Below are 22,227 nucleotides of genomic sequence, written 5' to 3' on the forward strand. Positions count from 1 at the left end.
ATAATCAAGAACTCGAAGAGGCATGTGATTAATTAAATATGTTGCAGTCTTCACTGCTTCCCCCAAAGAAACTTAGGAACATTCATTGTAAACATAAGAGAACGAGCAACCTCAAGTAAATGCCTATTTTTCCGTTCAGCATCACCATTCTACTCTGGAGTGTTAACACATGTTGTTTGATTTTCGATACCATTAGAAATAAGGAACTGTTCAAACTCCTCATTAACGTACTCCGTACCATTGTCTGAGCGTAAGACCTTAATAGTATTGCCAACCTTATTTTTAATGAGGGCATACAAATATTTAAAAACAACAAAAACATCACTTTGGTGTTTCAACAGATAAAGCCAAGTATACCTACTAAATCCATCAATAAAAGTCACAAACCATCTATGTCTAGAAATAGAGTGTACCTCACATGGTCCCTAAACATCAGAATGAATCACATCAAATGGTTTATTACTTCTTAGACCCAAACTAGGATAGGGAACTCTTGTATATTTAGCAAACTCACATGCATCACATATTAGAGATTCCCTAGGACATGCATTAAAAAGTGAAGGATAACTATGAAACATAGCAGTAAAAGAGGGGTATCAAAGCCTGCGGTGAAGTAATAATAATTCTTGACATAGATACATCTTGGATGCAAAAGCAATTTCATCACTCCCTTCATCGAGATAATAGAGTCCATTATGCATGGTCCCAGTCCCAAGAATTTTCCCTATCCCTAGATCCTAAAAAGCACAATGAGAAGGATCAAACCAACCTTTACAATTGAGGGATTTTGTGATAGTGCTAACCGATAATAAGTTAATAGGAAAATCAGGAACATGCAAAACTGGTGATAAGAATAGGGTTTTGTGCATCAGATGGATCCACGTCCTGTTATAGGAACCATGGATCCATCTGCTACACGCACCTTATCCTTACCTGAACAAGGAGTATTGGAAGTGAAAAGATTGGATGCTCCTGTCATATGGTTAGTAGCTCTAGAATCAATAATCCAAGATTTATGTCTGTAGGCTTGAACAGATTTTATACCTTGGGAAGTAGCATGGTAACTGGAATTAGTAGAGGAACCTTGAGTGGAAGACAAGTCTTCAAAGAGCTTGAGCTTGGATTTGTATTTCTCAAGAGCTTGAGCATCTTTCACTTGAAACTCTTTTTCAGATGCAATATGATTAGCTCGATTCCAGTTAGCACCTCGAACTCCCCCGGTTGAGATTTCCCCCCTTTTTTCCACCCAGATGGAAAACCATGCCGCTTAAAACACTTCTCTATGATATGCCTCTTATCACCACAATGATTAAAAATCACTTTGCTAGATGGAATATGGTATGCCTCTTATCACCACAATGATCACAAATCACTTTGCTGGATGGAAAGCCATGCAATTTAAAGCACCTCTCTATGGGGTGCCCCTTATCACCACAATGATCACAAATGACTTTATTTCTTTCTTGGTCCCCTCGGGAAATAGATGTGCTGCTCTTCTTTATAGATAAGGCAGACCTAGCATCAACTGCTTTATTATCATCCACTTTGGGATGTGATAGTCTGGTTTCCTCTTCTATGATGCTGGAAATTATCTCATCAAGAGTAGGCCATTTAGACTTGGAGAAGATAAGCTGCCGGCAGAGGTCAAACTCTTGATTTAAACCATCAAGAAAATGTGTGCTCACAAATGATTCGAACCATGTATGATGAATAGCCATGTCCTTCTGATCAATCGGCTCAAATGAATGATAATAATGTAATTCTCTATATAGTCTTTTCATTTCACTAGGATACTCAATCACTGATTTTGTGCCTTGCTTCAAATGCAACAACTCATGCATGATACGAGCAGCTTGCATCTTGTTAGATTTACCTGCAAATTGATTCCATAGAGCACCCCCACACTTCTGCTACATTAGCCATAGTTTCGGCATGTTCTCTGACTACTGGTTACATACTACCCAACAGCCACACAACCACTTTGTCATTGATCTATTTAGTCCGGGCATCCATTTCACCCTTAACATCACCTTCATCAGAGATCAATAACCTCTCATATCCATGAGAGCTCAAAATTAATCAAGCATGTCGAGCCCAACTCATATAGCTTTCTTGTCCCTATAACTTTATGGGATTCAGCTCAAGAGCACATTCAACAACCTCTAAAACTACCTTAGGTTGTTCTATAATTTTGTTTAGAATCTCACATAATTCCCCAAGCTAGAATCACTTTCCTTCTCTCCACTACTGCCCATGTTTCACAACGGTTCAGCACTATCAACAATGAGACAAAAAAAAAAACAAATTGGCAACACCTTCTTGGAAGCTTGGTGCCACTTGAGTGAATACTCCAACCTGGGAGTTGTTGCTTGCTTGTACTCACGTATAGGCACTCAAGTGCGAAGCCACCCGGAAGCCACCGAACCAGCGGGCACAACAGGATGACGAAGAGAACAAGTAGCAGTAGGCTAGCAGAGCAACGAACCTCTCCAATCTAGAGGGTAGCAGTAGTGACCGCACGACGGGCGGCTACCGCAACAGCTCAATTCACCCACAAGAAACTACAATCGGAGAGGCAACACAGGAAATCGAGTCCACGACAACGGCATGGACGGAAGATCAAAGGATTAACCCGCTCTTGATACCATATTGAAGATTAAAGGGTGGATGTAGTAGAGATTTGGGATTGTGGAAGAAGAGGAGACTCAGCCATGAAAAGGAAGATGGGGAAAAGTTCTGGATCGATCTGTCTCTCGATCTTTCTCTGTCTCTATTTATTTACTCTTGGTATTTTACACCTTAGTCCTTGTATTACATCTATTTTTCAAATACACACACCAACAACTATTCGTAATGTTTGAGGCCTATTTATTGGGCTACGCAAAGTTTGTTCCTTCTTCATTGTAATGAACCTTTCCAGCCCTGATGACTTGGCACAAGTTGTCAGTGTAATGCAAAGTTTGTTCCTTCTTCACTGTAATGATGGAAAAATGGCCCATGGAGAGGCCCATTTAATGCAATCCCAATGTAAGAGTGCAGTGGCATTCAATAGTCCCATACTGCTAGTTTGAATTGGTGGAAGCCAACTTAAATAGGACAGCACTCTCACTTCTCTGAATACGTAATTGAATGAGAGAATGGGGCTTAGGTTATATAACGCACGCGCGCGCGCGTATTCGCGTTCCTTTTCACGCAACCAACCGCGTGACTTGTGACCTGCGACGCAGCGAGCGTCCAAGCCAAGTTGGTGTAACCTTTTTACCGTTTGTGTGTAATCTTTTGACAACAGTCATTAGAGGTGATAAACACATAGTCAAGTTAACTGGGCAATTACTACTACCAATTAGTGGGGCAATTTTATAATAGAAACGGTTAGCAGTGGGCGGCCGTCTTCTCTATAAAAGAGTCCTGGAGATGTCCACGAAGATACAAGCGAGACACCCACGAACTCCCTCTCTTCTCTCCTTTTCCATCTAGTGATTCGTGTTGTGACACTGAGCTGCTGAATCTTGTTGGCTCTTCTCCTTGGTGTGTACCGAGGAGGAGGGTGAGCGATATCTTGGAGCCGTTGCCATCGGGAAGCCTGCATGAGGTGCGGCAATAAGGTTTCTAGGTAGCGCAACTGCGCGATCGCTCGAGTCGATCAACTACGTTATGCGTTGCCTCATCTTCGATCTGCATTGCATCATGTAACCCTGCAGTGAGTCTATACGAGGACGGAGCGCTGATATGTAAGTCCCTAGATTGGTTTCTTATAGAGTTGTAGGTTACACAAGATGTAGAGTGGTTATACACCTTTCATGGGTTACATGATGTTTTGTCTTGTTACGTCTGCTTTGCATATGCTTTTTTTACATACCAATTACATGCATATGTTAATGGTTACGAATCTAGAATTGGGTTACATAGTAGTAGCAATGAGTTACGTATTATGCCTAATGTTTATATCTGGTAGAATTAACTACATATTTCCAACAATCCGGAAACCTTACCTATGTGTTTACTCTAATTCAGCAATGGCTGGTGCTTCGGATGCAATGAAACCTGAGAGGTTTGCTGGTGGTAACTTCCGTAGATGGTAGACTAGAGTCAAATTTTGGCTCATGTCTATGGGACTGTGGTGGGTGATCCATCCAGTGATGCCATTCACGGTTGAACAGACCATAGCTTTCCCAGGTGCAAGTGACACTGCACTCGTATGTTAATGGCTACGATTGTGTGTTTGAATCTAGAATTGGGTTACATAGCAGTAGCAATGAGTTACGTAATATGCCTCATATTTATATCTGGTAGAATTAAACGCATATTTCTAGCACCTCTCACCTTGACAACCACCTCATGGTGAGCAAATAAATCCAAGCAATGGTATTGTTGGCATCATCAACATAAAGTGAGTAGGCACACTGACTAGCCCGGATTGCTGGTGTTTTGGTTCTTGATTGGATCGAGAGGAAAGCCTAGGCATAATTGAGGAGCTGGACGATGCCGACCCATTGGTTCGAGTTGGCTTGCATCAAGCCAGCTAGAGTCGCATAGTTGATCTGGACAATAAACTCGATGGGTGCGTCATCGTGAGTGAGGCACTTGAAGAACAAGATGTGGAGTTGGGCCAGCGGCCAATTGATGCGGTGGGGCAATATATGCCTGAGACTGGAGACTCCAGGGCCACGCACAATTAGGAGAGCAGTAGGCTTCAACCGAACAAGGCGAGCATGCTATAGACGACGACCAGCTGTCCACGAGTGGAGGGGTAACGGGGAGGCGCCGGTGATCGGGAATGGTGACGCTAGCCTTTTGGGTTCGGCAGCACTAAAGAATGTTGGTGGCCCGTGGTGTTACTTTCGTGGTGGCAGAGTCAACTGAGTTTTGGCCATGTATATTGGCCAACAAACGTGTCAGGAATTTTTTTCCCTCATCGCAACGCACATGCACATTTGATAGTAAAATATGGAATGTGGTGTCCCATGGGCATTCCTATTATTTTTTCCAAACAATTTTAGAAGTAAAAGATTTTGTAAAAGTATAAAAATAATAGATGAATTAAATTATGAATTAAGAAAAAATCAAAGATCCTAGTGAGCTAAGCAAACAACAGAATTAAATTACCAGTTTAGCTCAATTGGCTTCAAAATTGAATTAACTGAATAAGAGTATGTGCCAAATGGATATAAACAAATATCTATACTTTTAGTAGAAAAAAGCTAAGCATATCAATATGTAGTTGATTTCAAGGTATTGTACGGAAAAAGACATAAATAAATTACTCATGTAAAGTCTAAATCATAATAGCCAAATTTATATTAAAAATAGAAAAATAAGAGTCTATATGGAATGCAATATGGAAAGAAAACTAAGTGACGCCAGCAATGGAAGGAGGGATCTGTAGTAGTACAAATTGAAGTAAAATATAACCTTCACTTTCCCTTTTTTTGCTATTATTTCCTTCCCCTTTTTGCTATTATTTCTAGTATTTGCACAAACTGAGGGACACTAAAAATAATTAATTAGCAGATAGTACGTGGAAGCCTAATCATGGAAAGAAGATATATGCAGCCGTGTTCGATCAATTTGTTAACGAAAAATATAAATTATGTATTGACCAATTTTAATCTGTAGTATCTTGGATAGGGAATTCTAAAAAAGTTAAAACAACACTAGCCGTGCTATTTGCACGAGCAATGCTTGTTAACATCATTGGAATGAAAGTGGTTTCAAATGAAGAACCAACGACACTAAAGTTCTGTTCCACAACATACAAATTCTTAGGTTAAAACCTGATCAAAGGTACGAAGTTTGAGAAACAAAATCTGTGCTCGCCTTATAAAAAAGATGGACCAATCATTTATAGAATTTAAAAATCAAGCAAGCAATTGCTGTTGGCAGAAAGAATTTCTACTCGTTCGCCGCGTCCCGGCACTAAACGCGACCCAAGCATGTGTGGTGTGTATACGACTCATAACTCACGGCTCACGCAGTCACGAACCTTTTTATCCCGTTTTTAATGTGCCACGGCAGCATTTGCACTTTTCCCATCAACGATATGCCGTTGCTCTCGTTTGAAGCAACAGAGCTTATCCGTTACACAATTTGACGATCCACTGGGCCAAACGGCCGCCGGATCCATCCTATAAATTCCCATGCACGGCCATGGTGCTCCACACACAGCCAGGTAAGTATACAAGTCTCAGTCTCACAGGCACTCGAGCGAGCAGAGATGGCGAAGCACTCGGCTGCCATGTGCAGCCTCCTCATGCTCGTGTTGCTCGGCTTGGGCTCCCAGCTAGCCCAATCCCAGGTCCTCTTCCAGGTGTGCGTCCTCCCTTTCTCCCAGCTACTCTTCTGCGTACTGGCACTTCGCGCCATCTTGAGCTTCGAGCAGAGCTCTGAACTTGAATAATGATGTTGCTGGCTTGGTGCATATGCAGGGGTTCAACTGGGAGTCGTGGAAGAAGCAAGGCGGATGGTACAACTACCTCCGGGGCCGGGTGGACGACATCGCCGCGACGGGGGCCACGCACGTCTGGCTCCCGCCGCCGTCGCACTCGGTGGCGCCGCAGGGGTACATGCCGGGCCGGCTCTACGACCTGGACGCGTCCAAGTACGGCACCCACGCCGAGCTCAAGTCGCTCATCGCGGCGTTCCACGCCAAGGGCATCCAGTGCGTCGCCGACATCGTCATCAATCACCGCTGCGCCGACTACAAGGACACCCGCGGCATCTACTGCGTCTTCGAGGGCGGCACGCCGGACAGCCGCCTTGACTGGGGCCCTGACATGATCTGCAGCGACGACACTCAGTACTCCAACGGCCGCGGCCACCGCGACACCGGGGCTGACTTCGGCGCTGCACCCGACATCGACCACCTCAACCCGCGCGTCCAACAGGAGCTCTCCGACTGGCTCAACTGGCTCAAGACCGATCTGGGCTTCGACGGCTGGCGCCTCGACTTCGCCAAGGGCTACTCTGCCGCCGTCGCCAAGGTGTACGTCGACAACACCGCCCCAACCTTCGTCGTCGCCGAGATATGGAGCTCCCTGCAGTACGACGGCAACGGCGAGCCGTCCAGCATCCAGGACAAAGACCGGCAGGAGCTGGTGAACTGGGCGCAGGCTGTGGGCGGCCCTGCCGCGGCGTTCGATTTCACCACCAAGGGCGTGCTGCAGGCGGCCGTCCAGGGCGAGCTGTGGCGGATGAAGGACGGCAATGGCAAGGCCCCCGGGATGATCGGTTGGTTGCCGGAGAAGGCGGTCACCTTCGTCGACAATCACGACACAGGCTCCACCCAGAACTCATGGCCTTTCCCCTCCGACAAGGTCATGCAAGGCTACGCCTACATCCTCACACACCCTGGAACTCCCTGCATCGTAAGTCCTCAGCTGCATCACCGGTTCACCACAATAAGCTCGATCCGGCAAACTACCACTGTGTCACTCACTTTTCTGTATGTATTCAGTTCTACGACCATGTTTTCGATTGGAACCTCAAGCAGGAGATCAGCACCCTGTCTACGGTGAGGTCAAGAAACGGGATCCATGCCGGAAGCAAGCTGGACATCCTTGCCGTTGAGGGGGATCTCTACGTTGCCAAGATCGACGATAAGGTTATCGTGAAGATCGGATCACGGTACGATGTTGGGAACCTGATCCCCTCGGACTTCCACCCCATTGCCCATGGCAACAACTACTGCGTTTGGGAGAAGACTGGTCTGAGAGTTCCAACAGGGCGGCACCACTAGACCCATCGGAATCGGAATCCCTGAATCTATTCATTTTTTCAGGTCCATTTGAGCCGGAAAAAGGAATTTAATTGACATTAAATAACCTGAATACGATTGTGCTATGCTTCTTGCAACTATTTATTTATTAAAAGAAGATTATAATGTTTGGATTCATTACGTAAACCTAGGAATTTCTCTTTAAGCTCGGAAACAGAGATGATTATGATGAAGCAACTATTGAAGATTAAAGTGTGGATCTAGTAGAGATTTGGGATTGGGAAGAACAGGAGACTCAGCCATGAACAGGAAGATGGGGAAAAGTTCTAGATCGATCTGTCTCTCGATCCTTCTTTTCGTCTATCTACTTACTCTTGGTATTTTACACCTTAGTCCTTGTATTACATCTATTTTCCAAATACACATACCAACACTCCCACTCAAGATGGGGCGAATATATCTAGACCCATCTTGCTACAAAATGCAGAAAATATCTTTTGAGGTAATCCTTTGGTCAAAATGTCTGCCATTTTTCAAATACACATACCAACACTCTCACTCAAGATGGGACGAATATATCATATAGACCCATCTTGCTACAAAATGTAGAAAATATCTTTTGAGGTAATCCTTTGGTCAAAATGTCTGCCACTTGACTAGCTGATTTTACATAAGGCAAGCAAATTATTCCTCCATCCAACTTCTCCTTAATAAAATGGTGATCGATCTCGATATGCTTAGTTCTATCATGATGAACCGGATTGTTGGCAATATCAATAGTTGCTTTGTTATCACAGTATAGCATTAGGGGCTTGTACTTAAACAATTTGAACTTTGTCAAGAAGAGGATTTGCAGCCATAAGAGCTCACATACACCATGAGCCATAGCACGAAATTCAGCCTCAGCAATAGAACGTGCTACAACAGTCTGCTTCTTACTTCGCCAAGCAACTAGATTACCTCCAACAAACGTACCATGTCCAGAGGTTGAACGTCTATCATCTAAAAATCCAGGCCAATCAGCATTAGTGTAACACTCAACTTGTAAATTTCCTTGGTGAGTGTATAGAAGTCCCCTCCCTGGACATCTATTAAGATACCTAAAAATGCGATAAACAACACCCATATGAGAAGATTTTAGATCCTGCATAAATTGGCTCACAACACTTACTGCAAAGGCAATATATGGATGAGTGTGAGAGAGATATATATGCCCTGTTTGGAGTCGCTTATTTCCCGCTTATTGGTGAAAATAAGCGATAAACCCACCCAAACGCCTCGCTTATTTCCCGCTTGTCACGTAAGCCGCTTAGTGGAAAATCTGGAATTGAACTAGCAGGCCGCTTATCTCGTACGCGGCTCAGAGCACGCTTCTGGGGCAAGCGGACCGAAATTTTCCGCAGTACCCTCGGCCACCCGACGCCAAGCCTCCCGCAACCGCCGCCACTCCCGTCCGCTCCAGATCCCGCCGCCGGCGCCACCGCTCGGGTCGCTCGGGCCGCTTCCACACCACCGCCGGGCTCGGCCCCTGCCGCCGGCTGCCCCTGCGAGGGCTCGGCCTCCGCCTCTGGCCGCGGCGCCTGGGGTCGGCTCCCGCCGCCGGACGCCCCTAGAAGCCTGGGCTCGGGCCCCGCGTCCGGCCGCGCCGCCCGGGCTCGGATCCGGCGGCCGGACGCCCGTGCTGCCCGCGCTCGGCCCCCGCCGCCGGCCGCCGGCCGCCCCTGCCGCCCGCGCTCGGGCCCCGCCTCCGGTCGCACCGCCCGGGCTGGAATCCCGCCGCCGACCGCCCGTGCCACCCTTGCTCGGCCCCCGCCGCCGGCGGCTCGTGCTGCGCTCGGCCCCCAACGCCGGCCGCCCGTGCCGCCTGCGCTGGGCCCCCGCCGCCGGCCGCCCGTGAGGCTTGAAGGGGGTATGTGCTTGTTGAGCCATGACATTGGTTTTGGCCAGTTTTGCTCGCAATCACTTTGCACCATGACATTGGTTTTGTGATCCAGAGCAACAATCCTGCATTCCTTTCAGTTCACTGACACAAAGTATTTGCAGTTTACAATTTTGTTATAACTGCAAACTATCATAGATCTTACTTTCTTCGATGGCATGAGCTGTTTCCAGTTCATCTAAAGAAAAGGCTGTCTCCAGTTAATCGTATTGTAGACTGCCCCCTGTTAAACTCTAATGCAAGACTAGTGCAGAAACGGGTGATGGTCTCTGTAGTTGCAAGTTCTTTTTTTTTCCTGGTGTGAGAGATTGACATCTCAGTTCTCTAATTCAAAATAAGCATAATGTTCCAATTGGCCTAGTCCAAAGGTCAACCAGAACACTACTACTAAGCAAGAAAGAAGTCAGGTACTAGAAAGGCTAGGCTAGACACTGCATAGAAGCAATCCCATCAGTGTAGGAACGAGTAACTAGATTCTGTATAGAAGTTTCAAACTACAACTAAAGCTCCATTCCACTGAAGAAAAGTGAGATAGGAAACAAATTGCAAGTAAAGCCACGAAGTGGTGAATTGGAATGTGCTGCTTATCTTGTACCGAAAAGTGATAACATTCTATATATATTTATAATCAGATCTTACTAGGTGTCTTTCTTAGCCAGATTTTTATCAACAAAACCTTTTGAAATAATCGCACCATTAGCATGCACAGATAACCATGTCAATGGTTTCCTGCAGAAGCAGAACAGTCAGAGGGGCATTAACAAACATGGAATTGCAAATCACAGTAAATCAAAGTACATACATGCATCAAATGGTATTAATAAAAATTAGTCACAAATAACTAGTGCATGTCAAGTGTTGTATTTTATTGCACTATTACAAAATATATTAGTCAAAGACATCAGTGAGTACAAGGAGGAAACTGGGTACTGCATCAAAACATCATTTGAGGTCACAACAGAAGTGCTCTACTATGATAACAGATGTATTGTGTATTTGTATCTTCCCAGAGAAACATGGCAATACTAATGCTGTGACTTCAATGTCAATAGAAGCCTTAAATTTTCTATTTTAACATGTAAATAATACAACCAGGGTGAAAAATTGGCTGTAACCAGTCATACTGATCTATATCAGTAAAAAAATAGGTCACAAAGTTCTATACTTCAGCTTCATCTATGCACTGCCTAGAGTGAACATTAGTGTAGTGTGTTGCCAGCTTGCACAAAACCTATAAAAAAGAATACCTTTTACACATTCCCAGGATAAGAAAAGTTCATGAAAATATTATACAATTCGAGACAGACCTGTTCCACTGGTGGACGTTTCCAAGTATTTGAATTGTTCTTGTACTGACTTTGCTCACTGACATGACAAAAGAGCAAGTTTTTATTTTAGAAGGTTCAGATAAAGATTGCACTTTTTACTACATAAAAGTTACCACGCCATGCATGTCCACAATAACACCTTAAGAGCCCAAATGTAGGTACATAATGAACAGCAGCCACACCCCAAGGGCTGACTGGCTGGTGAGTGGTGACCGGTTATAAGCGGTGCACTGCCATCCTTTGTGATTAATAAAAGCACATTGGCTGATTGTCTGTTCATTGTTTACTCAATCTACGCTCTCATTCACCAAGCACTGAAATGTAGTGTTTGTAATAGCTAGTGTTGTTAGTATTCGTTTTGTGACTTTTGTCTGTTCCATGGATGTATATTTGGTTTCCTAGCATGGTTCCAGTAGTTGTTACTCAACCTTCTTCTGACAGTTTTTTAGTGCACACAATTCAGCTATGCAAGTTTTTCTCCCTTCCCTTGTAATTTATGCACAGAGTTTCCATTTGGGGAAGGAGGATTAATGTATCAACTTATTCACTAGGCTACAGTTTGAAATACTAGGGTCAAACAGAACTATAGGGATCATAGAAACTAGAAAGGCTCTACTTTGGATTTCATACAACTACACAAGCATCTTACTTGCACTTGTTTAACCGAATGATAGGACTAATTTAGCCAGCATATTGTTTGACATAATATTTTAGCAAAAAAGTAATTAGAAAAAATGACACTAGACTACAAGTTGTTAGCGGCAGCAGTTGTGAACACTTTGTGCAGGCAAGCACCAACAAATAATCAGCAAGAAAGAAGCTATAAGTAGCATCACTACCTACTTATATTTGATGCATTTAAAAGGTTCAAAAGATATTGTTGAAGTTTGGCAGTGAACACACAATGAAAGGATTGAACAATTTCTTTTTTTCAAAGTTCAAACTAAACAGTTAAAAATGTAGTTCAGACTACAGGAGCTACCGTTTGTTAATGTAACTCATCAATGTGTATTTTTTGCCGGATTGCTAGATTACTGGAGTGACAAATTTTTTGTCTTATTTCGTGCTACGGTAATCTGATTTATATTTTTAAACTCTTGTAGCTTGCTAGAGAGGACTGCTTGGAGCTTAGACAGGAAGCTAGCGACCTTCTTCAGTATTCTTGAGTATTCTGTTGCTGCTACGACTGCAAGGCCGCCAACAAATAGCAAGGTAAAATTGGTGCCCCCTCTTAATGGATTACTAAAATGACAGATTGTGGGTTGTATGGTCAGTAAACAAGCTTGTAGATTTGTATTTAATTCTACAATACTGTAATCAAATTTTAGATGGAAAAGTCGTCAAAGATTGTGGCAAAATGGGATTCGTTTGCCGCGAAAGCTTTCAATGACATTTGTGTGGAAGAAGTACTTGCTTTCAATCGGACGCAGCAATGTTTGAATGCGGTGGGATATGCAAACCTTATTAGAAAGTTTTATGAGCGTACCAAGAGGCCATACGGTGAGAGTCAAATGAAGAATAGGTGGGATATATTGAAAAAAATGTATACCCAATGGAAGACTTTGAACTTGAGATCAACCGGATTGGGAAAAGATCCTGTTACTGGTTGTATTGTGGCTGACGATGAATGGTGGGAAGAACAAAATAAGGTGAGCCCACTAACAACAATATTACAGATATAGTTCACATACACGTTGTTTGTTTATTTTGGGTTGGAGTATAATAGCATGCTGATGATATTTTACAGGCTATGCCAGGTTGTATCCGGTTCAGAACAGCTCCGCTTGAATATGAGGATCAGATGTGAATCATGTTTGAATCGGTCATGGTTACAAATGAAACTTCATATGTTCCAAGTGGTGATGGAAACGTTGATGTTGATGAACATGATGTTGTTGATGTTGAGGACACCAATGATAGGGAGGCACATAAGGCCCCATCCAGTTCTGAGCGGAGGGCTTCAAAAAGGCCAGCTCCTAGTTCCCCTAAAGGAAAGAAGAAGAAGACTTTTAGGGACCAGTGCATGAAGCGGTTGGTCGATGCATATGAGTTGAAAGCTCAAAGTAGTAAACATTCAGCTACTTCACAGGTTGTTGATCACGTTAGAGATGAGATTGGAAATATGTTGGAGCAAGTCATTAAGGATGGGGCTGAGGAGGGGAGTGATGAACACTTCTATGCCACACAACTTCTTCAAAAAAAGGAGAACCGTGATGTGTTCATTACATTGAAGACACCAAATGGGAGGTTGAATTGGCTGAGGAGGGCTTGGGAGATAAGGAAGAAGCACTAGGGTGTTGCATTAGTGTGCCATTTATCTTTCATTTGTCTTATGTTGTGTGAGACATAATTTCAATTTTCTAAGTATGCTGTGTGAGACTATGAACCTTCTATTAGTTGTGTTGTAACAATAAAAATTCATCTGATGACTTGGTTAGTGCTTTTTGACAGGCTTGCATTTGTTTTGATGAGTACCTCTAGTGCAACTAGTGAATGTGAAGGCAACAGTGATTCTGTTCATACCATGGATGTTGATGAATCTGACGACACTGATGATGATTACATAGTGGCAATGCTTGGTCTGGACTACATGGCATCATCTGGTATGAACAAGAAGAAGATTACTACTACGATAGCAAGGATGACTGGAATACAGTGGGTTGAGTTACAACTACAAGATCCAGTGGAGTGCTTTAACATGTTCAGAATGAGGAGGTCAGTTTTCTTAAGCCTTCATGACACTTTGGTTATGAAGTATGGATTGAGATCAAGTAAACAATTTTGTAGCAAGGAAGCACTAGGAATGTTTCTATGGGCTTGTGGTGCACCTCAATCTTTTAGGCAATGCAAGAATAATTTCCATCGCTCATTAGAAACTGTGAGTAGAAAATTTGAAGAGGTTCTTGAATCTATCATGAGATTAGCTGTTGACATTGTGAGGCCTAAGGATCCGCAATTTTCTACTATTCATCCTAAACTACAAGAAGCAAGGTTTTGGCCTCATTTCAAAGATTGCATAGGAGCAATTGATGGTACCCATATACCCGTAACTGTGCCATTAGCTGATCAACCGAAATACATTGGTCGGCATGGGTATCCTTCACAAAACGTCATGGCGGTTTGTGACTTTGATATGCGGTTCACATTTGCTGTCACTGGTTGGCCTAGTTCTGTCCATGATACTCGTGTATTATTGGACACACTTGTCACATACAAGGATCAATTTCCACATCCTCCCGATGGTAAGGACGAGTTATGTTGCAATTTATTTTTTAGGGAATATTTGCTCATTGTGATATAACATATAAATATAACATGCAGGTAAGTACTATCTTGTTGACTCTGGATATCCTAATAGAAAAGGATTTCTTGCACCCTACAAGGGACAGAGGTATCATGTTTCCGAATGGCAGCATGGTCAGCATCCGGTAGGATTGAAAGAAGTGTTTAATCATGCACATTCATCCCTTAGAAATGTGATTGAGCGATCATTTGGAGTTCTAAAGATGAAGTGGCGCATTCTCTTGAATTTGCCCAGTTATCCGGTTAACAAGCAGTCGAAAATTATAGTTGCTTGTATGGCCCTTCACAATTTCATCAGAGATAGTGCCGTACATGACGTGCATTTTGAAGAGGATTTTCAGGAAGATGATGGTAATTCAACCCAACCTAGCACAGATGGTGGTGGTGGTGCTTTAGGAGATGACATTGATATGGGTGCATTGCGTGATGCTATTGCTGTCGCTATGGTTTCATGATTCGTTGTTGTACCCATGATGGATGTTTCCATACTAGACCGATCTATCGTATGAATTTCATATTATTGTAATGTAATTTCTATTTAACAAACTCCAAAGGCATTAGAATTATTGTCTTCTCCTCAGATTCACAATAAAAATGAGCTATTATCAGCCTTAGGGCCATTCAAGTCAATTTACCAACCAGGACAGACAATCGACATTAAATAATCAGGATTGCCAAACACCCTGCTTATTCAGACAGCAGCTTATCCAGGCAGCAGGCTTACCAGATAAGCTTGCTTCTCAGATAAGCGAGTTCCAGAAAAGCGTATACAAACAGGGCCATAAGCCTTCCAACAAGTCTTTGATATGGCTCTCGATCCACGGGAGTCCCTGCATCTTTACTTACGCGATGATTTTGCTCAATAGGTGTGGCTGCAGGATGACATCCAAGCATACCTGTCTCCTTTAGTAGATCCAAAATATATTTCTTTGTGAGAGAAACACCCCCCTTTGGTCCTTGGGAGATTTCAATTCCAACAAAATATTTCAATTGACCTAAATCCTTTACTTCAAATTCTTGTGTAAGATACTTTTTCAGATTAGAAATCTCAGAAGAATCATCCCCGGTAATCACAATATCATCCACATACACTATTAGGATTGCTATTTCATATGTACCATGTTTATAGAATAGTGTATGATCAGCATTGCTTTGAAGATAGCCTCTTTTAAGCATTGATTGTCTAAAACGATCAAACCAAGCCCTTGGAGATTGCTTCAGTCCATATAGAGATCGATGTAAACGAAGCACCTTTCCCTTCGTTTGACTTGTTTCAAAACCAAGTGGTATATGCATATATACCTCCTCATGTAGATCACCATGAGGGAAAGCACTTTTTACATCCATCTGATATATATCCCATTCCAAGTTGACAACACAAGATATAAGCGTTCTCGCTTAATTCAACTTGGCAACATGTGCAAAGGTCTCATCATAGTCAATCCCATAAGTTTGAGTGTATCCTTTTGCCACAAGACGGGCTTTGTACCTTTCAACCTTCCCCTCAGGTGTATGTTAATGGTGAAAACCCACTTGCACCCAACAGGTTGCTTACCTGGTGGTAGATCCACAAGCTCCCAAGTTCTATTCTCCTCCAAAGCTCTCATCTCTTCCAGCATTGCCTCCTTCCACTTAGGATCCTCTTTAGCTAATTTCTAGTTTGTGGGTATGGATACAGAATCTAGAGAGGCAACAAAGCTCTGAAAGGATGGGCTACAACTCTCATAGGAAATGAAATTGGAAATGTCATGTTTGTAACCAACACAATATGTAAGATGTGTTGGAATATTGGAAGATCTGGTTCGATTTCTTAGGGCTATAGGTTGATCATTTTCAGGAGGAAGCTGAGTAGACACTTGATTATCTCCTTGCTCTAGAATTCTAGATGGAGCATTAGGACTAAGAGAGTGAGTTGGTACCTAAGTCCTCATGCATATGAGACTCTTCATTTTGAGAAGGCAAACTACTCTGTATATCTCCATGGAAAGAATTATTACCCCCACTCTTAGTATTGCTATTAATTCCCCCCTGACTATGAACCAAATTATCCCCATAGGAACCAACTGAAGGAGGAACAAGAGCAGAGCCCATATGAATACCTTTATTGTTACTACCCCCCTCTTGGTTTCCTTCAGGTGGAGAAAGAGTAATTCCAGTATCATTGGTTGGCTCATAATAAGATTCATATTCACAAAATGTCACATCCATACTTACAAAGAAACGATGTTCAGATCAACACCAACAATGTTAACCTTTCTGAGTAGGAGAGTAACCAACAAACACACATTAAACAGCACGAGGGTCAAGTTTTCTGACATCATTTCTGTAGTCATGAACAAAACAAACAGATCCAAAGACCTGTGGAGCAACAACAAATTCATTCGAATTCAAAAGTAACTCAGTAGAAGATTTATTATCAGGAACTCGAAGAGGCATGTGATTAATTAAATATGTTGCAGTCTTCACTGCTTCCCCCTAAAGAAACTTAGGAACATTCATTGTAAACATAGTAGAACGAGCAACCTCAAGTATATGCCTATTTTTCCCTTCAGCATCACCGTTCTACTCTGGAGCGTCAACACATGTTGTTTGATTTTCAATACCATTAGAAATAAGGAACTGTTCAAACTCCTCATTAACGTACTCCATACCATTGTCTGAGCGTAAGATCTTAATAGTGTTGCCAACCTTATTTTTAATGAGGGCATACAAATATTTAAAAACAACAAAAACATCACTTTGGTGTTTCAACAGATAAAGCCAAGTATAACTACTAAATCCATCAATAAAAGTCACAAACCATCTATGTCAAGAAATAGAGTGTACCTCACATGGTCCCACAAACATCAGAATGAATCACATCAAATGGTTTATAACTTCTTAGACCCAAACTAGGATAGGGAACTCTTGTATGTTTAGCAACTCACATGCATCACATATAAGAGATTCCCTAGAACATGCATTAAAAAGTGAAGGATAACTATGAGACATAGCAGCAAAAGAGGGGTATCCAAGCCTGCACTGAAGTAATAATAATTCTTGACATAGAGACATCTTGGATGCAAAAGCAACTTCACCACTCCCTTCATCGAGATAATAGAGTCCATTATGCACGGTCCCAGTCCAAAGAATTTTCCCTATCCCTAGCTCCTAAAAAGCACAATGAGAAGGATCAAACCAACCTCTACAATTGAGGGATTTTGTGATAGAGCTAACCGATAATAAGTTAATAGGAAAATCAGGAACATGCAAAATTGGTGATAAGAATAGGGTTTTGTGCATCAGATGGATCCACGTCCTGTTATAGGAACCATGGATCCATCTGCTACACGCACCTTATCCTTACCTGAACAAGGAGTATTGGAAGTGAAAAGATTGGATGCTCCTGTCATATGGTTAGTAGCTCCAGAATCAATAATCCATGGTTTATGTCTGTAGGCTTGAACAGATTTTATACCTTGGGAAGTAGCATGGTAACTGGAATTAGTATAGGAACCTTGAGTGGAAGACAAGTCTTCAAAGAGCTTGAGCTTGGAGTTGTATTTCTTAAGAGCTTGAGCATCTACCACTTGAAACTCTTTTTCATATGCAATATGATTAGCTCGATTCCAGTTATCACCTCAAACTCCCCCTGGTTGAGATTTTCCCCCTTTTTTCCACCCAGGTGGAAAACCATGCTGCTTAAAACACTTCTCTATGGTATGCCTCTTATCACCACAATGATCACAAATCACTTTGCTGGATGGAAAACCATGCAATTTAAAGCACCTCTCTATGGGGTGCCCCTTATCACCACAATGATCACAAATGACCTTATTTCTTTCATGGTCCCCTCGAGAAATAGATGTGCTGCTCTTCTTTATAGATAAGGCAGCCCTAGCATCAACTGCTTTATTATCATCCACTTTGGGATGTGATAGTTTGGTTTCCTCTTCTATGATGCTAGAAATTATCTCATCAAGAGTAGGCCATTCAGACTTGGAGAAGATAAGATGCCGGCAGAGGTCATACCCCTAAAACTACCTTAGGTTGTTCTATAATTTTGCTCAGAATCTCACATAATTTCCCCAACTAGAATCACTTTCCTTCTCTCCACTACTACCCATGTTTCACAACGGTGCACTATCAACAATGAGACAAAAAAAAAACAAATTGGCAACACCTTCTTGGAAGCTTGGTGCCACTTGAGTGAATACTCCAACCTGGGAGTTGTTGCTTGCTTGTACTCACGTATAGGCACTCAAGTGCGAAGCCACTCGGAAGCCACCGAACCAGCGGGCACAACAGGATGACGAAGAGAACAAGTAGCAGTAGGCTAGCAGAGCAACGAACCTCTCAAATCTAGAGGGTAGCAGTAGTGACCGCATGACGGGCGGCTACCGCAACAGCTCAATTCACCCACAAGAAACTACAATCGGAGAGGCAACACAGGAAATCGAGTCCACGACAACGGCATGGACGGAAGATCAAAGGATTAACCCGCTCTTGATACCATATTGAAGATTAAAGGGTGGATGTAGTAGAGATTTGGGATTGTGGAAGAAGAGGAGACTCAGCCATGAACAGGAAGATGGGGAAAAGTTCTGGATCGATCTGTCTCTCGATCTTTCTCTGTCTCTATTTATTTACTCTTGGTATTTTACACCTTAGTCCTTGTATTACATCTATTTTTCAAATACACACACCAACAACTTCATTGTAATGAACCTTTCCAGCCCTGATGACTTGGCACAAGTTGTCAGTGTAATGCAAAGTTTGTTCCTTCTTCACTGTAATGATGGAAAAATGGCCCATGGAGAGGCCCATTTAATGCAATCCCAATGTAAGAGTGCAGTGGCATTCAATAGTCCCATACTGCTAGTTTGAATTGGTGGAAGCCAACTTAAATAGGACAGCACTCTCACTTCTCTGAATACGTAATTGAATGAGAGAATGGGGCTTAGGTTATATAACGCACGCGCGCGCGTATTCGCGTTCCTTTTCACGCAACCAACCGCGTGACTTGTGACCTGCGACGCAGCGAGCGTCCAAGCCAAGTTGGTGTAACCTTTTTACCGTTTGTGTGTAATCTTTTGACAACAGTCATTAGAGGTGATAAACACATAGTCAAGTTAACTGGGCAATTACTACTACCAATTAGTGGGGCAATTTTATAATAGAAACGGTTAGCAGTGGGCGGCCGTCTTCTCTATAAAAGAGTCCTGGAGATGTCCACGAAGATACAAGCGAGACACCCACGAACTCCCTCTCTTCTCTCCTTTTCCATCTAGTGATTCGTGTTGTGACACTGAGCTGCTGAATCTTGTTGGCTCTTCTCCTTGGTGTGTACCGAGGAGGAGGGTGAGCGATATCTCCGAGCCGTTGCCATCGGGAAGCCTGCATGAGGTGCGGCAATAAGGTTTCTAGGTAGCGCAACTGCGCGATCGCTCGTGTCGATCAACTACGTTATGCGTTGCCTCATCTTCGATCTGCATTGCATCATGTAACCCTGCAGTGAGTCTATACGAGGACGGAGCGCTGATATGTAAGTCCCTAGATTGGTTTCTTATAGAGTTGTAGGTTACACAAGATATAGAGTGGTTATACACCTTTCATGGGTTACATGATGTTTTGTCTTGTTACGTCTGCTTTGCATATGCTTTTTTTACATACCAATTACATGCATATGTTAATGGTTACGAATCTAGAATTGGGTTACATAGTAGTAGCAATGAGTTACGTATTATGCCTAATGTTTATATCTGGTAGAATTAACTGCATATTTCCAACAATCCGGAAACCTTACCTATGTGTTTACTCTAATTCAGCAATGGCTGGTGCTTCGGATGCAATGAAACCTGAGAGGTTTGCTGGTGGTAACTTCCGTAGATGGTAGACTAGAGTCAAATTTTGGCTCATGTCTATGGGACTGTGGTGGGTGATCCATCCAGTGATGCCATTCACGGTTGAACAGACCATAGCTTTCCCAGGTGCAAGTGACACTGCACTCGTATGTTAATGGCTACGATTGTGTGTTTGAATCTAGAATTGGGTTACATAGCAGTAGCAATGAGTTACGTAATATGCCTCATATTTATATCTGGTAGAATTAAACGCATATTTCTAGCACCTCTCACCTTGACAACCACCTCATGGTGAGCAAATAAATCCAAGCAATGGTGTTGTTGGCATCATCAACATAAAGTGAGTAGGCACACTGACTAGCCCGGATTGCTGGTGTTTTGGTTCTTGATTGGATCGAGAGGAAAGCCTAGGCATAATTGAGGAGCTGGACGATGCCGACCCATTGGTTCGAGTTGGCTTGCATCAAGCCAGCTAAAGTCGCATAGTTGATCTGGACAATAAACTCGATGGGTGCGTCATCGTGAGTGAGGCACTTGAAGAACAAGATGTGGAGTTGGGCCAGCGGCCAATTGATGCGGTGGGGCAATATATGCCTGAGACTGGAGACTCCAGGGCCACGCACAATTAGGAGAGCAGTAGGCTTCAACCGAACAAGGCGAGCATGCTATAGACGACGACCAGCTGTCCACGAGTGGAGGGGTAACGGGGAGGCGCCGGTGATCGGGAATGGTGACGCTAGCCTTTTGGGTTCGGCAGCACTAAAGAATGTTGGTGGCCCGTGGTGTTACTTTCGTGGTGGCAGAGTCAACTGAGTTTTGGCCATGTATATTAGCCAACAAACGTGTCAAGAATTTTTTTCCCTCATCGCAACGCACATGCACATTTGATAGTAAAATATGGAATGTGGTGTCCCATGGGCATTCCTATTATTTTTTCCAAACAATTTTAGAAGTAAAAGATTTTGTAAAAGTATAAAAATAATAGATGAATTAAATTATGAATTAAGAAAAAATCAAAGATCCTAGTGAGCTAAGCAAACAACAGAATTAAATTACCAGTTTAGCTCAATTGGCTTCAAAATTGAATTAACTGAATAAGAGTATGTGCCAAATGGATATAAACAAATATCTATACTTTTAGTAGAAAAAAGCTAAGCATATCAATATGTAGTTGATTTCAAGGTATTGTACGGAAAAAGACATAAATAAATTACTCATGTAAAGTCTAAATCATAATAGCCAAATTTATATTAAAAATAGAAAAAATAAGAGTCTATATGGAATGCAATATGGAAAGAAAACTAAGTGACGCCAGCAATGGAAGGAGGGATCTGTAGTAGTACAAATTGAAGTAAAATATAACCTTCACTTTCCCTTTTTTTGCTATTATTTCCTTCCCCTTTTTGCTATTATTTCTAGTATTTGCACAAACTGAGGGACACTAAAAATAATTAATTAGCAGATAGTACGTGGAAGCCTAATCATGGAAAGAAGATATATGCAGCCATGTTCGATCAATTTGTTAACGAAAAATATAAATTATGTATTGACCAATTTTAATCTGTAGTATCTTGGATAGGGAATTCTAAAAAAGTTAAAACAACACTAGCCGTGCTATTTGCACGAGCAATGCTTGTTAACATCATTGGAATGAAAGTGGTTTCAAATGAAGAACCAACGACACTAAAGTTCTGTTCCACAACATACAAATTCTTAGGTTAAAACCTGATCAAAGGTACGAAGTTTGAGAAACAAAATCTGTGCTCGCCTTATAAAAAAGATGGACCAATCATTTATAGAATTTAAAAATCAAGCAAGCAATTGCTGTTGGCAGAAAGAATTTCTACTCGTTCGCCGCGTCCCGGCACTAAACGCGACCCAAGCATGTGTGGTGTGTATACGACTCATAACTCACGGCTCACGCAGTCACGAACCTTTTTATCCCGTTTTTAATGTGCCACGGCAGCATTTGCACTTTTCCCATCAACGATATGCCGTTGCTCTCGTTTGAAGCAACAGAGCTTATCCGTTACACAATTTGACGATCCACTGGGCCAAACGGCCGCCGGATCCATCCTATAAATTCCCATGCACGGCCAT

General features: G+C 42.6%; 2 protein-coding genes across 2 annotated transcripts; both read left to right on the top strand.

The window, feature by feature from the left end:
- The first annotated feature begins 6,149 nt into the window (after positions 1 to 6,149).
- Positions 6,150 to 7,891, top strand: LOC117842970 (alpha-amylase isozyme 3B). Its single transcript, XM_034723508.2, has 3 exons — positions 6,150 to 6,307; positions 6,426 to 7,364; positions 7,454 to 7,891. The coding sequence occupies exons 1-3, from the start codon at positions 6,215 to 6,217 to the stop codon at positions 7,733 to 7,735; spliced, it is 1,314 nt and encodes a 437-aa protein (XP_034579399.1). The 5' UTR covers positions 6,150 to 6,214; the 3' UTR covers positions 7,736 to 7,891.
- A 4,915-nt stretch (positions 7,892 to 12,806) lies between these two features.
- On the top strand, positions 12,807 to 15,920 carry LOC140221914 (uncharacterized). Its single transcript, XM_072291869.1, has 4 exons — positions 12,807 to 13,228; positions 13,433 to 14,223; positions 14,583 to 14,635; positions 15,831 to 15,920. The coding sequence occupies exons 1-4, from the start codon at positions 12,807 to 12,809 to the stop codon at positions 15,918 to 15,920; spliced, it is 1,356 nt and encodes a 451-aa protein (XP_072147970.1).
- The last annotated feature ends 6,307 nt before the right edge of the window (positions 15,921 to 22,227 follow it).

The sequence above is a fragment of the Setaria viridis genome, chromosome 2, assembly GCF_005286985.2.
Source record: "Setaria viridis chromosome 2, Setaria_viridis_v4.0, whole genome shotgun sequence".
Lineage (NCBI taxonomy): Eukaryota > Viridiplantae > Streptophyta > Magnoliopsida > Poales > Poaceae > Setaria > Setaria viridis.

What these genes read in the sequence shown, in the direction of transcription:
- LOC117842970 (XM_034723508.2), top strand. Translation starts at nt 6,215, where the DNA reads ATGGCGAAGCACTCGGCTGCCATGTGCAGCCTCCTCATGCTCGTGTTG. An exon ending in AATCCCAGGTCCTCTTCCAG is followed by an intron (nt 6,308 to 6,425) that starts GTGTGCGTCCTC and finishes GTGCATATGCAG; the next exon opens with GGGTTCAACTGGGAGTCGTG. An exon ending in ACCCTGGAACTCCCTGCATC is followed by an intron (nt 7,365 to 7,453) that starts GTAAGTCCTCAG and finishes GTATGTATTCAG; the next exon opens with TTCTACGACCATGTTTTCGA.
- LOC140221914 (XM_072291869.1), top strand. Translation starts at nt 12,807, where the DNA reads ATGGTTACAAATGAAACTTCATATGTTCCAAGTGGTGATGGAAACGTT. An exon ending in TTGAAGACACCAAATGGGAG is followed by an intron (nt 13,229 to 13,432) that starts GTTGAATTGGCT and finishes GCTTTTTGACAG; the next exon opens with GCTTGCATTTGTTTTGATGA. An exon ending in GGATTTTCAGGAAGATGATG is followed by an intron (nt 14,636 to 15,830) that starts GTAATTCAACCC and finishes TGCACCCAACAG; the next exon opens with GTTGCTTACCTGGTGGTAGA.